The sequence below is a fragment of the Marmota flaviventris genome, chromosome 17 (genome assembly GCF_047511675.1).
Source record: "Marmota flaviventris isolate mMarFla1 chromosome 17, mMarFla1.hap1, whole genome shotgun sequence".
Classification (NCBI taxonomy): domain Eukaryota; kingdom Metazoa; phylum Chordata; class Mammalia; order Rodentia; family Sciuridae; genus Marmota; species Marmota flaviventris.
Window position 1 is genome coordinate 61538733 of NC_092514.1, and position 15111 is coordinate 61553843.

Sequence of the window (15111 nt, forward strand, 5' to 3'; positions counted from 1 at the left end):
GACACTTAAATTTTATTGAATGTCCATTTCCCACCAAGTTGACTTTACATATTTTTTTAGCTTTATTTAACTATATCATTCTCTGTTACAATCTATATACTCTATAATGTACAATAATATGTAAGAACTAAAATGAAAACCGAGGGTTCCAGCCAGCAGAAGCTGTTAAGCAACAACTTGCAAAAAGATTCCATGTGTCATGTGATAGAACACATGTTGCAAAGAGTTCCTGTAAGTCCACATGAGACAGGGTAAAAGAGTTACACACCTACAGCTATGGTGAATATAAGGTGTCCTCAAGTGGAAAACACCACTACTTCCATTTTAAAGGAATCCAACTTGAGGGTAATTTTCAGTGCAAGATAATAAGGTGGCCAGAGTCTTATCAGACTTGACTATATCTGCAAAACTGGAAAAACATGTTCTGATGCAAAGGGGGAAAAAAAAAATCCAAAGTCCACCCTTTAACCCAAGCCCAAGATTCTTTCCTTGCATGCCTGGCCAAGAGCAAAGTGGTCATTCTGCAATAGAGAGATGGATGTCAATGACAGCCTGATACCAGACATGCTTTCTTTCCATTATATAAAGGAATTCACCAGCAAGTTAAAAGATCATGCAATTCAGGAAATAAAGACCAAATGTTTTCACTCAAAGGCACTTTTATTAGGATGACAAACTTGAAAGGTTTCTACATCCTGCTTGCGGGAAGGATGAAGCACTGTAACAGGCTTCAAAAACCTGGAGTGGCCTTGGAGTGGGAAGCCTCCTAACCTCCCCGCTGACTCAGGAGATGCTGCCGTGGGAGGGTTTGCCCAGCAGCAACCCAGAAATCCACTGAGTCGATGGGAGATGGGTGTCAGAAAGGCACAACAACAAGCCTGACTAATGCACATAAAAGGGATCATCTCATTCTCAGCCCAAGAACCACGCGGTAAGCAAAATCTCCATCTCCCTGTTGGAGCTTCCCAAGTCCCCACTGCAGCTCGGCTCCCCTGTGGGCTTCAGGTTGCTCACCTTGTAGGTTCCAAGGGGTCTCATCATCAACACTGTCTTTCCCACCCCTGATGACAGCTTTTTTCCTCAGGCCCCCCTCACCTCTGAGCAAATTGGACCTGGACTTGATCTGTGGGCTGTGTTGCCACACATCCCCTCCATCAGCATGACATCACCTCTAGGATCAATAAAGTCTCCCAAGCTCTGCCACCTCTTATCAGTTCATGGACCACTGGCATCGCCACTCATCCTGTCACCTGGGCTCCTCCTATCTCTCGGCCTGTTTCCATATGGGCTCTGCTGCACACCATTTTCCTTACACTGTGAATCACATCACTCCCCACTTTAAGTCAACCAGGGTGGGAGGAATCACTTCCAATGTTCTGTGTTACAGTAGGATAACTAGAGTTGACCACAAGTCATTGGAGATGTCCAAATAACTAGGAGGGATGATTTAGAATAGTCCCAACACATATGAATGATGTATAATCCAAGGTGATAGATCTGCCAATTGCCAAAGTCTGATCACTACACATTGAAGATGTATTGAAATGATACACTGTAAGCCAGGCACAGTGACGCACACCCGTAATACAAACAGCTCAGGAGGCTGAAGCAGGAGGATCTCAAGTTCAAAGCCAGCAAGACCCTTTGCAACTTAGTGAGACCCTGTCTCAAAATAAATATAAAAAGGGGCTGGTGATGTGGCTTAGCAGTTACTCACCTTTGGGTTCAATCTGTGGTATCTAAAAAAAAAAAAATAACACACTGTACCTCCTACATATGTACAATTATTATATTGATTTAAATATATATATATATATATATTTTTTTTTAAAGCATCCAGTGGATTCTTGCCTTTAGAATAAAATCTGAACTATGTACAAAAACTACCTGCCATCTGCCAGCCTCTTTGACCTCACCTCCTTCTTTCCAGCCACCTGGCAAAGACACCCCCAGTCACCCTAACCAAAGTAGGCACACCCCTGCCCTACTTCCCTGTCACTTTGACACATTACCCTGTTTTATTTTATTCTAAAGCTCTTGTGTATGCCTCTGTTTATTATTGTTTTCCCTCACCCTGACAATAAGGACCTTCTCTGAAGAGTTGATGCTCTATGCAGAGCAGTCTGGCATGCTACTGGGCATTTTGTTGAATGAAATAATAAATGAAAAAAGAAAAAGAATAAACATAATCTACAATTATATTAAATGGAATTCCAGTAAAGTACTGATTTTATTTGTAAGCGTGAGCCCCTGCTGTTTGAAGAGCCATATCTGTTTGAAGAGCTGGCTGGGTGACTTTAGAACCAATTACTCAGCATCTTTACTTTCAGTTTCATCACCTGGGAAAGGAGCATAGTAAGAGCACAGTAATCTTATAAGAGCATAGTAATCTTATAGAGTCCTGAGGCAGGAGGAAGGAGCAGTACCTAAATGCTGAGCACTATACCTAGCACATGCTATATATTCACTTAGTGTTAAGTGTTAGTGGAGGATGGTGTTCCAGTAATCTTAAAACAAGAATATTAGTTTTATTATGGAAATTAATGTACCACCCAAGTAGTGGTTCCCCAAAACTGAATGACGGGATGAAAAATCATAGCTAAGTTTTTCTTCTCATCCCCACCAAACTACACTACCCTCCAAGATAGGCATCACGCCTGCCTCTTCAGTCCCCTAGAATACCCAAGAATCTTGCCAACCATTATCTCTGTGTTTGGGTGTCTCCTTGGTACAGCAGATGGTTTTGATTAAGAAAAAGAGCTCGAAGATCAACTTCCTTTATGTAACCTGGCCTCAACTTTCCCACCAACCTCATATTCAACTAAAAATGAATTAAGATTTCTCTCTATTCAGAAAAAAAAAAAAAAAGTACAAGGGAGGATGAAATGATTGTGAACATGGAATCTGGAGTCACACTGACTGTGATTTCAAATGCTCACTACTCACTCACTGGTCACTTGGTGTCTCTATGCTCAGGTTCCTGGTCTGCAAAACAGTAAGGATCATGCCATTGCGTGCATCACAGGCTTGTTGTAAACACTGTATGAAAGCACTCAGCATGGTGGCTAAAGCCTAGGAAGTGACCATGATGATGACGATGAGCTTCAGCTCAAAACCTATAGTATCTTTCCGAAGGGCAAGTGTACTCTTCACATATCTGCTCTAACAGCTTTAATGAATGCACATTGCCTATAAGGGAAAGTTCAAAATCCTGAGTGAGGGATACTAGGCATAGTACAGATTCTTCATATCAAACTTTTCCAACTTCATTTCACATCATTCCAAAGGCTCCCTTCACTCAGATCCAGAATTTGTGCTTCAAGCAATCAATACTTTTTACCAACCCATGAGCAAACCCCCATCCTATGGCCTTTTATTTCTCCAGCTATTTCACTTACAAAATCCCCTTCCTGCTCCTTTCTACCTGATGATCAAGACACTCCCACCCAAAATATGTTCCCTTTGGTTCCCTAAAATTTTCAGGTAGTCAGTGGCTCCTACCTCTAAACTTTCACATCATAACGGAGAAAACTGGATATACACACAATCCTTGGTTGTCATTTGCTGGCTTAACTTCTCTGTCTCTTCTTGATGACGCCTTGAGGGCAGATTCTTGTTTGCTTCTTTTTGCATAATTCCTGACTTCCAAGAGATGTTCAATCAATGAGCAGTTGATTGGACAAAGAGATAGTCAATTCCAGCATAGGATACCAAAACTGCAAAAATTATTCTGAAAGTCAGAATCCTAAATGAAATCAGTTGCATGATAACCATTTTTTGAACCACAATCTTGTCCATTTACATGTCTTTTGGCCTCTAGTTCCTCTATGTTGTATTATTTCTCTGCCCTTAGAGTTTGAGCCTTTTTATCCAAAGATAAATCAATATGTACATACTTTTAAGCTTTTCCAAGTAAATAGTTATAAAGGTTTTACTGGTTTAATAGTTTCCCCAGTCTAAAGGGATTCAAATACATCATACTAAGCTATGACTTTACTTATTTTTTTAAAAAATTATTATTAAGGTTTTAGTAGATCAGATGCAATTTGGAAATGTCTCTTTTCTCCTGGACAGGAGAGTCTCTAAGATATTGCCAAATCTCTAGAGAACACTTGAACTATGAAGTTCTAGTGCTCTAGAGAACACTTGAACTATGAAGCTAATCTATGAAGATAAACAAGTGTCAAGGAGTCCGTGATCAAGTAAGTTTAGGGGAAGACACATGTTCCATCTATTTACTGAAAAGTCACAGAGAATGTTTGCATAGTAAAGGCTTTGAGAGACCCACCAATGAAAAACTCAGTATTTCCCAAGAAGTTAAAACAACCCTTTCATGTCCCTTGGAATAGAGTTCATGGAACTCACTCTGGCCAATACTGCACTATTTCACCTCTAAATGTCCCAATACAAATAGTCTTCTGATCATAAATAATCTTAATTCATACGTGGTTGAATGGAGGTTTAAAGGGCACTGGGCACTATCACCCATGCAGGTGTTCACACCTATCCACGTATCCCTGACAAGTTATCACTAAAGCATGTATAAAGGGGATAGAGAGGAAATGACTTGTTGCAGATGGCAGGAGTGCCTCCTTTTGCAGAACCAAAATCTGTTTCTCTATAGATTCCATCCATTCGTCTTATTTGAGCTTCTTGGAGTTGCAAAGAAAAAAGCAAAAAAAAATCATCACTTTTTTCAGTCAGAAGCTTAAACTATTACATAGAATCTTTGGTTGGGAATAGAATAGCAATCAAAAAACCTACTTCCCTCTCCATCTGAAAAGGAGACCTCCCCCCACCACCCAAAAAAGAAAAGAAAGAAGAAAAAAAAAAACTCACAGTGAAGATTTGCAGATACCTAGCATACCACGCCATTATTAGCAATGTGCAATGATTAGGAGATAATGACCCAGAGCCTTTGAAGACTGAAATGAAGTTCCCGTGCAGTGACACCTGTCCAATGTGAAGAGTCCTAATTTGACAACAAAACAACCTAAATCCCTTTTATGGGGTTAGGAGTTTGTCTTAGGTAATAAACACTTAAGTAATTAGGTGGATTTTTATGGAGAGAGCTATAAACTGAAGCATGGGGAAAAAATTTGGATAATAGGCTAACGCCCATGAAGGTGGGTATATAAGAGCCAGGGCAGAGGAGAGGAGCATTGAGACACCTAGACACTTCTCAACAACCCAACAAAAACCCAACTCCCAACACCATGTCCTGCTGCATTGCCCGCTGCTGCAGTGTCCCCACCGGCCCTGCCACCACCATCTGCTCCTCAGACAAGTCCTGCCGCTGTGGAGTCTGCCTGCCCAGCACCTGCCCCCACGAGCTTCACCTCCTTCGGCCCGTCTGCTGCGACAACTGTCCTCCACCCTGCTGTCAGCCTGATACCTATGTGCCAACCTGCTGGCTGCTCAACTCTTCCCACCCAACTCCTGGCCTGAGCGGGATCAACCTGATGACCCACGTTCAGCGTGGCTGTGAAAACCCCTGTGAGCCCTGCTAAGAAGCCAAGTCTTCCACAGGTGCAGTGACATGGCTGCTCAGCGGCATCCACAGCAGCTGGCCTTCAGCATTTGCTCCTGCCTACATCAGAGCTAAATCAATCCCAGCCGCCAGGGCCGAGTCTTAAGGATTTGCCCGACTTCTTACCACCTGGCTTCTCTGGTTTAGTGGGAGACCTCTTTCTTTTAGGCGATTTCACTGCTCTTTGAGAAACAACCATTTTTGACTCTTCACTAATAAACTTCATTCTGGCTTAGCAAATATAGCCTTGTGAGTGTCTATTTCTTTGTTTCCTCTCAGGGAAAGTGGAATGCCTATCTCTGCTTGAACCCAGGATTCACCCCAGAGGAATGTGAGCTGTAATGGTGGAATTCATTGAAAAACGAGATACTGGTTCTTTTTGAATGGGCTGAAAAGTGAAAAATTCAGAAGGTCCTTCTAGAGGCTCTTTTCATTTAATAGATATTTTTGAAGACTTCCACTGTGCCCAGCACTATGCTAGAATCTAGAGATAAATATTATATTTTTAAAATATTTGATAAGTCTAGTTTCCATTGATTTTTCTTCCTTAATTGACTAAACACGTTGATCATTGTGCTGGCATGCAGAAATAATTTTCACTCCCTTGGTCGAGAGTCCTCATAAAATTCCGAGATAAAAACACAAAACAATTTGAAGACATATATATACATCCTTTTCTTAATATATGCTGTCTTCCAGAAAAATCAGTTCTGAATGAACATGATTAACTGATTTTTGGACAAGTGGATTAAAACCATGTATCACATTCCTGTGATAACTCTGCTGGCTAGACCTGGTGGGGCTCTGCTGCCCTTGGCTTCCCTTATGCCCTCAAATGACTTGCATTTGTCATAACTCTGCTTACAAGTTTACCAGTCCAAGTGACATTTACCAATCCTGTCATCGAAATATATTTAAAATATCAGACCACAGTGCAGTATTCTGTTTATACCAGTCTCCTAATTCTGAAAGCAAAAACATACCATTCCTCTTAGAATCAAATTTATATGATACAAAACTTTTAGTTGCCTAAAAAAAAAAAAAATCCAAATGCAGTGAGGTCTTCTCAGGAAGGACTCAGAGTGTAATCTAGTTGTATGTTTTCTTGAATTTACCCTAGGACTTTGGGGCAGCTGTTTTCTCTGAGTCTTGATGGCCTCATTATTACAGTAGTTTACTCTCTGTTCCTGGTTTCCCAGAGCCTCCGTTTTCTTATTATTCTTCTCTGTCCTGCTTATTTCTCAGGATTATTGGGCAGCTCAAATGAGCAGAGTAGAAACCACCACATCCACAGCATTGAGACTAATGGTGAGAGCACACGTCAGACTCTCACCATCACTGCACATAGTGGTTCCCAGCTTTTTCTCCAAAAGCCATCTTTTTTCGTTTTTGAAATATGTATTTTCCCAAATGTATTTCTTCAATAAAAATATATTAACTCCTTCATTTTGTTCATAAATACATTTATAAGTATCACTGTGGAATTTAGGATCAATGTAAGGTAGCCACTCTTACCATGTCAAGTTTGTAAGGAATAACTCCTCCAAGTGTGCTATTACTACTACCTCTATGAACATTTTGCAGGCAAGAGCCCTTAGCTAGTTAAAAAATTTTAAAAAAGAAAAACCTGAACCCAAGAGATGTGTGTCTTAGTTCTAGTTCTGCCATGGGCTGCCTCTGTGACCCTGAGCAAGTCACTGAAGCTCTCTGGGTCTCAGGTCTTAAATCAGTCAAATGGACCGGCTGATCACATCATCTCAGAAATCATTTTCGGTGTTAACAAACTGGGTTCCAGATCACCCAGAAGACTCTATATAACAAGTACCCCATGGCTCTAAACAACCCCATTCCACCTTGCTACTTTTAGTGCTTTCAGTAGCAAAAACTGACATCTCCACTGGATGCCCTAGTAATGCCTTACATGCAGAATCTCATCTGTCCTTAACAAAATCACACAACTACCATTATTCTCCCCGACTTATAAGTGAAAAAAACTGAGGTTGAGAAAGATTATTCCTGGGCTAGGGTTGTGGCTCAGGGGGTGCAGTGTTTGCCTAGCATGTGTGAAGCAATGGGTTTGATTTTCAGCACCACATATAAATAAAATATAGATCCATCGACAACTAAAAAAAAAATATTTAAAGAAAGACTATTCCTTCCAAAAGTTACACACATTCTAAGTGACAGAGAAAGAATACTAAACTTAGAATTGCCTGAACCTGAAATCCCTTCTGTGTCCACTATCTCCCCTGCAGACATCAACATGTCAAAGAGAAATTTAATCACACGTGACTCTTTATTCAGGAGAATTCATGGCTCTCTTTATTCATATGCCACATGGCACATTCTCTGCTGTCCCTCCAAATTGTGTATTGGTTGTACACAGTAACTTGGCTTGCTCTGAGTAATTATAGTGTAAGACAAGATGAGCGTAGTCAAGGAGTGTAAGAAAAACTCTTTGTGTTTCCAAAGTGAGAATAAATCATATTTAAATAATTTTAAAGCTAGACTTTAAGTACTGACTATCGATGTCAGACAGGAGCACTGGCTGGCTCATTGACCTTGAATTGAAATGCAGAACATTTGGCCACCCAAACACATTTTCAGTTTTCTCAATGAGCATCAATAAAACCTAGACCAAGGAAGAACAAACTACCCTTCAAGTTAATAATTGTTTATTCTTGACAATGGAATAGAAAACCTAGGCATTTCACTTTTCCTTCAAATTGTTCTTGGCATCCAGGACTTTCTTTTCATTCTAGAATAATCTAGACCCTGATCATTGCCAGTCTCCCAGTTGACCTTGAGTTAAATATTCTATGCCCTTCCCTCTGCTCAATCTGTACCTTTGCCAGACCAAGGTTCTGGCCTGATAAATATTGGTTAAATGGAATTGCTCAAAACGTGATAACAATCCAAGATTTTTGTTTTTACTGAATCAAGGCTCAGCTCTTCGGGGTGGTTGTTAAGACCGTGAATAATGTGGGACAGTCATTATCACCCAATCTTACTTGCTACTGATCTAAAGAAACACGTAGCTTACACTCTAGTCATAATTATGCCTTCGATACAATAGTCAAGAGCATGTTCTCTGAAAGTCTGTCTTGCTTTAAATCATACCTCTATCATTTATTTGGCCAACTGTCAAATAAGATTAAAAACAAATCGTGCCTCATAAATCTGTAGGGCAGGTTAAATTAATTAAAACATATGCAATTAAAAATTCTGCATGTAAGGACAATGTGTGCTAATAATCAAACTCTCTAAGTCTACCTTTTTATACTCTGCTCTGTGATGTTGGGGTGAGGACTCCTTTGGCTGATTTTCTACAAGGTTCTACCTATAGAGGGCGCTAGAAGGAGCCTACAAGTCCCAAGGAAGGAAGAAGAGTCTTGTTGCCCCAGCAGCCATCATTTATCTGACAGCAGCAATGGTTCTAGTCTCTAGCTTCTTTTGGAACTCTGAAAACCAGTGTCATTGCACCTCAGAGAAACACCAACATCCACAAAATAGCGATGTTTCCCTGCAAAGGTCCAAAGCCCAGCCCTCCGGGGCCTCCCTATGAGCTTCAGAGGCAAGAGCAACACCAGGCAGTACCCAGAACCAGAGCCCAGCTCTGCAGGCCCACTTCCAAGCTTCTTGGTTCAAATAGCCCTAACCTCTTCTCTTCGTTGTCCAACCCTCAAGCGGGTCACTGCTTTCTGGGTTACCCCAGTTTTCCTTTTTTGTTATTTCAGATCTCCAATACCTAGCTAACAAATTCCCTATATTAAAATTCTCTCTGTTGAAATGTATGAGTTTACCTTGCTTGCATGTTTTCCTGAGGTAAACTTGATCCAAAAATCATGTAATAAATGCTAGCTGTAAGTATTTGACTGCCTTCCTTAAATATTAATTCTATATATTCCAGTTTCCAGATTCCACCCCATAATCAAGGCACTATGCTAGCACTGGAGATACCAAGATGAATTAGATAATGTCCCTGTTTTACAGGGGATTGCAATCTAGCAAAGATAATCAATGTATGTACAAAGTGTTATGGGTGGAGATGGGGTTCACCAAAGTCACAAAGGTAGGAGTTGCCAATTGTGTCTGGGGCAGGGGCTGAGAGTAGGGGATGGGATAGCATCATAGAAGATGTTATTGCTTTTCTTGCCTATAATGCACTTACTTACCTCTTTTCTAAGTATTTATGATCAAAAATAACTTAATCCAAATCTTCCATTAAGGTTTCTTTGATGACCTCAATTCTCTTTCATACTATCTTCTATTATGGGAATTCTTATAGTAGCCACAGAAGAACCTGCCATATATTGAATCACTTGTTCAGGCCACACAAAATGATTTACATAAGTAAATCTCATTTAATATTTATTTAGCCCTGGCAATAAAACTATAATCCGTAATTATTATTTTTCCCCAAAGTTGGTATTTGAGAACACTGAATCCCAGGGGCTAGGGTTGTGGCTCAGTGGTAGAGCACTCACCTCTCACGTGTGAGACCCTGGGTTCGATCCTCAGCACCACATAAAAATAAATAAACAAAATAAAGATATTGTGCCCATGTATAACTAAAAAAAAATAGACTTTTTTAAAAAAACTGAATCCCATGGAGATTAAAGAACTTGATCTTGGTCTTACAACTCATAATCAGAATTCAAACCTAGCTCTAAAACTCCCTCCATTCCCCTACCAAGTACTTAATTAAATGATGTTTGGATCATATGTTGGTGTATCTTCAATATTCATTTATTCCCTCAAATTTGTGAAAACACACCAACATGAACCTGGTAGAAAAAAGCACCACAGGTTTTGACTTCCCACAGGTACCAAGGATACACAATCTGAGAAGGGTCATTCCTTATCTCAGAAATATCACTCTAGATTCTTCACACTCTACAATGATCACCTGTAAGAAGAAATTCTGTTTGGTAGAACAGAGGAAAGCCAAGGCAGATATGGATGTATAAACGTGTCAACGAGTTCATGGAGAACCATACTGACACCATTTTGAAATGGCAACAGGAAGCAAGTTTGAATGCAGCAATACAACCAAACAAATCTGAAGGAGAACTCGTCCCATGGCAGATACGTAACCTAGTGAGTTATTTGTGTAGGCTTATGCAAACAACAATAAGGAAACATTCAGATAGATAGAAGCCAAGTCCCTGAAATAGGTGGATATAAAAGACCCACCAGAGACAACTTCGTAGAAGAAAACTCTTCCTTCCTTGGCAACGAAATACCAACCTGATCCACTGTCACCATGTCTTGCTCGGATTCCTGTCTCCAAAGATGCTGCAATGTCCCCACTAGCCCAGCCACCACCATCTGCTCCTCTGACATTTGCTGTCCATCTGAGATCTGCCTGCCCAGCACCTGCCCACACAAGATCAGCCTCCTTCAGCCCACCTGCTGTGACACCTGCCCCCCGTCCTGCTGCATGCCTGATGCCTACGTACCATCAAGTTGGCTGCTCAACAAGTGCCACCCTACCCCAAATTTGAATGGGATCTCTGTCATCACCTACGTCCAGTCTTGTGAGTGTGAACCTTCTTGCTGCTAGCCAAAAATGTTTCAAAGAGCTTGCCCAGCTGAGCATAATGGTGCACACCTGTATTTCCAGAGACTGGGGAGGCCGAGGCTAGAGTTTCATAAGTTGGAGTCCAACCTCAGCAATTTAGTGAGGTCCTAAGCAAGTCATTAAGACCCTGTCTCTAAATTAAAAAATAAAACAACTGGGAATGTAGCTCAGTGGTAAAGCATCGCTGGGTTCAATCCCCAGTATAAAAAGAAAGAAAAGATGAATGAATTTGCCTACATTGCCCTAAGGAACTTCAATAATCATAAGAGCTGTTTAAGCAAATGTCCTTTAACTAAGCTCTATGGAAGATGATCTGAACTTGTGCCTTTGATTTTGAAGAAGTATTGTATCACAATTTTGAACAATGATTTCAAGGAAATGGGGGGAAAATGCTATCCCGATTGTCCTTACTTTAAAACTAAATAAACACCATTACTTGCCAAAACATGCACTGTCTTAGTGTTTAATGCTATAATTACCCGACTCTTGACACATGCATCATGAAGCCATAAATATACCCGGCAGAATTACACTTTCTGATGACATCAACATAAATCTCAGAGCCAAAAAGGAAATTGTACAGGGATACGTTGATATCTGAGGAAAACCACGTGGGTGACAAGATATGTGTTTTAAATTCCAAGGTCATCGCCTACTTTAAATTTTTATTTTTCTCCTGCCTATCTAAATAAGCTCACATGTGTCCTTTAAAAGGCAGAGAAGTTCATCAACATGGACATCAACATACTCACATTCTAATGTGTGATTTAATCCAATTCAATAAATATTTATCAAATGCCTACTGGGATCCAAGGATGGGCTCAGGTACTTGAAAGAGACAAGCAAGATTAAGATACCATTCCCACTTTCAAGGATCTTGCAGCGGAGTAAGGCAAACGTAAGTGAGACTATGGTACAGAGCAGAATGAAATAGATCTAAGTGAAAAGATGGGCAGCACAGTGTGTGAGAACAGAGAAAAGAATGAGACCATCTGGAAGGATTTCATGAAAGAGATAACGTGAGCTGAAGCTTGAGGAATGAGTAGGATTTGAGAAACAGGATCAGAGAAGGACATTTTAAGCCAAAGAAACAATCTGAGGGAGGTCGCAGAGGTAGGTACAAAGTACCTAAGAGACTCGCCTTCATTTCTATATGATGTGACTTGGGATAAATGCAATATTTAAGCAAAACCTAAACCAACTTAATTAACATGGACAGGCTCTTCTTACAAATAATGGATGACACTCACTTCCCGATGACATTTAGTATTTTCCACAGATATTTTTTCGGTCATCTTCTCTTTTAAACTGATCATATATTGGTTTTGGTAAGAGCCTCTCGGAAACAACTCACCAAAGAATCTCTACTTTGTGTTTATTCGATAAACATTTGCTATCCAAAAAATTATGTCATTTAGATTTCACTAACTGAATGGGTTTGGGCTGATCACAAGGAGATGTGGGAGGATGTTGGATTCATAGAATATCACACACTGGAGATTATTCATTCCAACTACCTCACCTGCCAACCACCAAGAAGGCAAATCAAGGCCAATTGAAGTGAAGAATGTTGTATAAGGAATTCCTTAAGGAATTTACAATCTCGTTGAAGATCCAAGAAATAAACAGGCTGAACAGGAAGTCAGTCCTGTTTGACAAAATGATTTCTAGGAATACCATAGTTCTCAACTGCATGGGGTCAGATCCCCTTCTAAACCCACTGCTACTCTGTGAAATGTATGGCTTCTTCTTTCATTCCCTGTATGTATCTCACTAATGTAAAAATCAATGAAAATCAACATAGTTTTCTTTTAATAGTACTTTTCACAGAGGATAGCAGCTGGCTGGATCTTTCCTTCCAATGATTTTATACTCTGACTTACTTCAAGACTGGTGTAACTTTGAAAACAGAGCCACTAGTTAAAAAAAAAATAAATAAAAACAGTAACACAATCTTTGGAAACTCAGTATAGATGTTTTTAAAATAATGAAAGTGAATTTAACCCTATTTCATTCTTTCTTCATGCTTTCTCACTAGAATCTGAATTATATCATCAGTAAATAAAGCAACTATGTTTGAGATGCATATAGCCAGATGAAATATTCATCTATATATAGCCATATTCTTACTGACTTTATTGAGTTTAAAATGGCCCAATCAATTATTTGAATTGCTTATTCTAAAATTAGTAATTAGAAAGCACATCATGTTACTCATACTATGTGAACCTAAGGCAGAAAAAAACCAAGAAGACTTTAACCCCTAAAACTGTAGCTGAATTCTTAGGTGCACTGATTACCCACAATCCATGCAAGGTTTAGCATACCAGAACCCTGTAAAGATAAAATGTGATGATCTTGTGACAAAAATGACAAGTCAATGAGTCAAAAACATGATTAATTTAATAAGGGCAGGAGCCCTTAATTGACAAGAAAATACCAAACAGATTACAGAATTTAAATGGAAAAGAGTGACCCAAACAAAATTAAGGATACACAGCCTTCCCATTGGACCCACACCTTCTGGGGAGGTATATAAGAGCCTCAAAGTGAGAGGAGACATTTGAACCTCAGAAACCTCACCTTCCTAAGAGACCCAAGGCACACCTGACCCCCAACGCCATGTCCTGCTGTATTGCCCGCTGCTGCAGCGTCCCCACTGGCCCTGCCACCACCATCTGCTCCTCAGACAAGTCCTGCCGCTGTGGAGTCTGCCTGCCCAGCACCTGCCCCCACACCATCTGGCAACTGGAGCCAACCTGCTGTGACAACTGCCCCCCACCCTGCCACATCCCTCAGCCCTGTGTGCCCACCTGCTTCCTGCTCAACTCCTCCTATCCCACCCCAGACCTGGAGACCATCAACCTCACCACCTACACTCAGCCCAGCTGTGACCCCTGCGTCCCAAGATGCTGCTGACCGGTGGCCACTTTGCTCAGTGTCTGATACTGAAGGAAGCCCCCAGATGCTGCCCAGCCAGTTTTCACTTGCCTTGGTAGTTTAGCAGATGTTAAGGTAGACCAGATGGCCCAGATATGGAAACCTTACTTTGACATTAATGGAAAGAAAGCCAAGAAAATTAATTATGGTTATTTTGCCAGATAACCATTTGGTTCATTTGAGCATGTGAATGTCTTCTGTTATCATAATGCTATTGAATTCTTTAAGACTTAAAACTATGTTTTCTTCGTCATGTTGCTTCCTGGATCTTATTTCCTGTATTGAGTATTTTCAAAGAGGCAAAGGAAACTACTGGTGGGTTTCCTAATAAACTTTATTTCCCTGGCCACATGTGTTCTTTATTTATGTTAGAGGCTTTGGTATATTTCTTTCACTAAAAAAAAATTAGTAAAAATAAAGATAAGATGGTTATTTTAATTTTTAAAAAGTTACAATTAAAGGAATGTTTGGAACTAGCTTGCTAATATGGCTTACTAACTTTTAATTGGCTGTCTTCTACGTTTGCCTTCTCTTACTCAGATAAAAATAATTTTGGGGTGAGCCAACATTTATTTACCTGATTTTTACTAGATGAATCACATGTATTAATTCATTGAATCTAAAAAAACTGCAATAATAGATGAGAAAAATGAAGCTTTAAGAGTTATTCACCCTTCTTATGAAGTTAGTTACTAAAAAAAAAAAAAAATAGAATTTAACCCCTGGTTTATCTGACTCTAAAGCAGAATTCCTTCCACCACATACATCTTAAAGTCTCTAATACCAAAGAAAGTTATGACATCAATTTAAAATATGCAAGAGAAATAAAAAGTGTAAGATTCTTTAACAAAATCTCATCCAACTGTAATAGAAAAATCTATATTGGCTCATAGATTAAAATGGGCTGCTTGGAGGCTGAGGCAGGAGGATTGCAAGTTCAAAGCCAGCTTCAGCAACTTAGTGAGACCCTAAGCAACTTAGCAAGACCTTTTCTCAAAATAAAACACAAAAAAGGGGATAGGAATGTGGCTCAGTGCTTAAGCACTCCTGGGTTCAA

At 40.0% G+C, this 15111-nt stretch overlaps 3 protein-coding genes across 3 annotated transcripts; all 3 read left to right on the top strand.

Moving 5' to 3' along the window:
- Window positions 1–5216: 5216 nt before the first annotated feature.
- LOC114101874 (keratin-associated protein 3-1) lies at window positions 5217–5510 on the top strand. The gene has a single exon (XM_027947008.1). The coding sequence runs from the start codon at window positions 5217–5219 to the stop codon at window positions 5508–5510; it is 294 nt and encodes a 97-aa protein (XP_027802809.1).
- Window positions 5511–10796: 5286 nt separating this feature from the next.
- Window positions 10797–11096, top strand: LOC114102053 (keratin-associated protein 3-1-like). Its single transcript, XM_027947312.1, has one exon. It carries the CDS (start codon window positions 10797–10799, stop codon window positions 11094–11096), a length of 300 nt encoding a protein of 99 aa, XP_027803113.1.
- Window positions 11097–13736: 2640 nt separating this feature from the next.
- Window positions 13737–14033, top strand: LOC114101875 (keratin-associated protein 3-2). The gene has a single exon (XM_027947009.2). It carries the CDS (start codon window positions 13737–13739, stop codon window positions 14031–14033), a length of 297 nt encoding a protein of 98 aa, XP_027802810.1.
- The last annotated feature ends 1078 nt before the right edge of the window (window positions 14034–15111 follow it).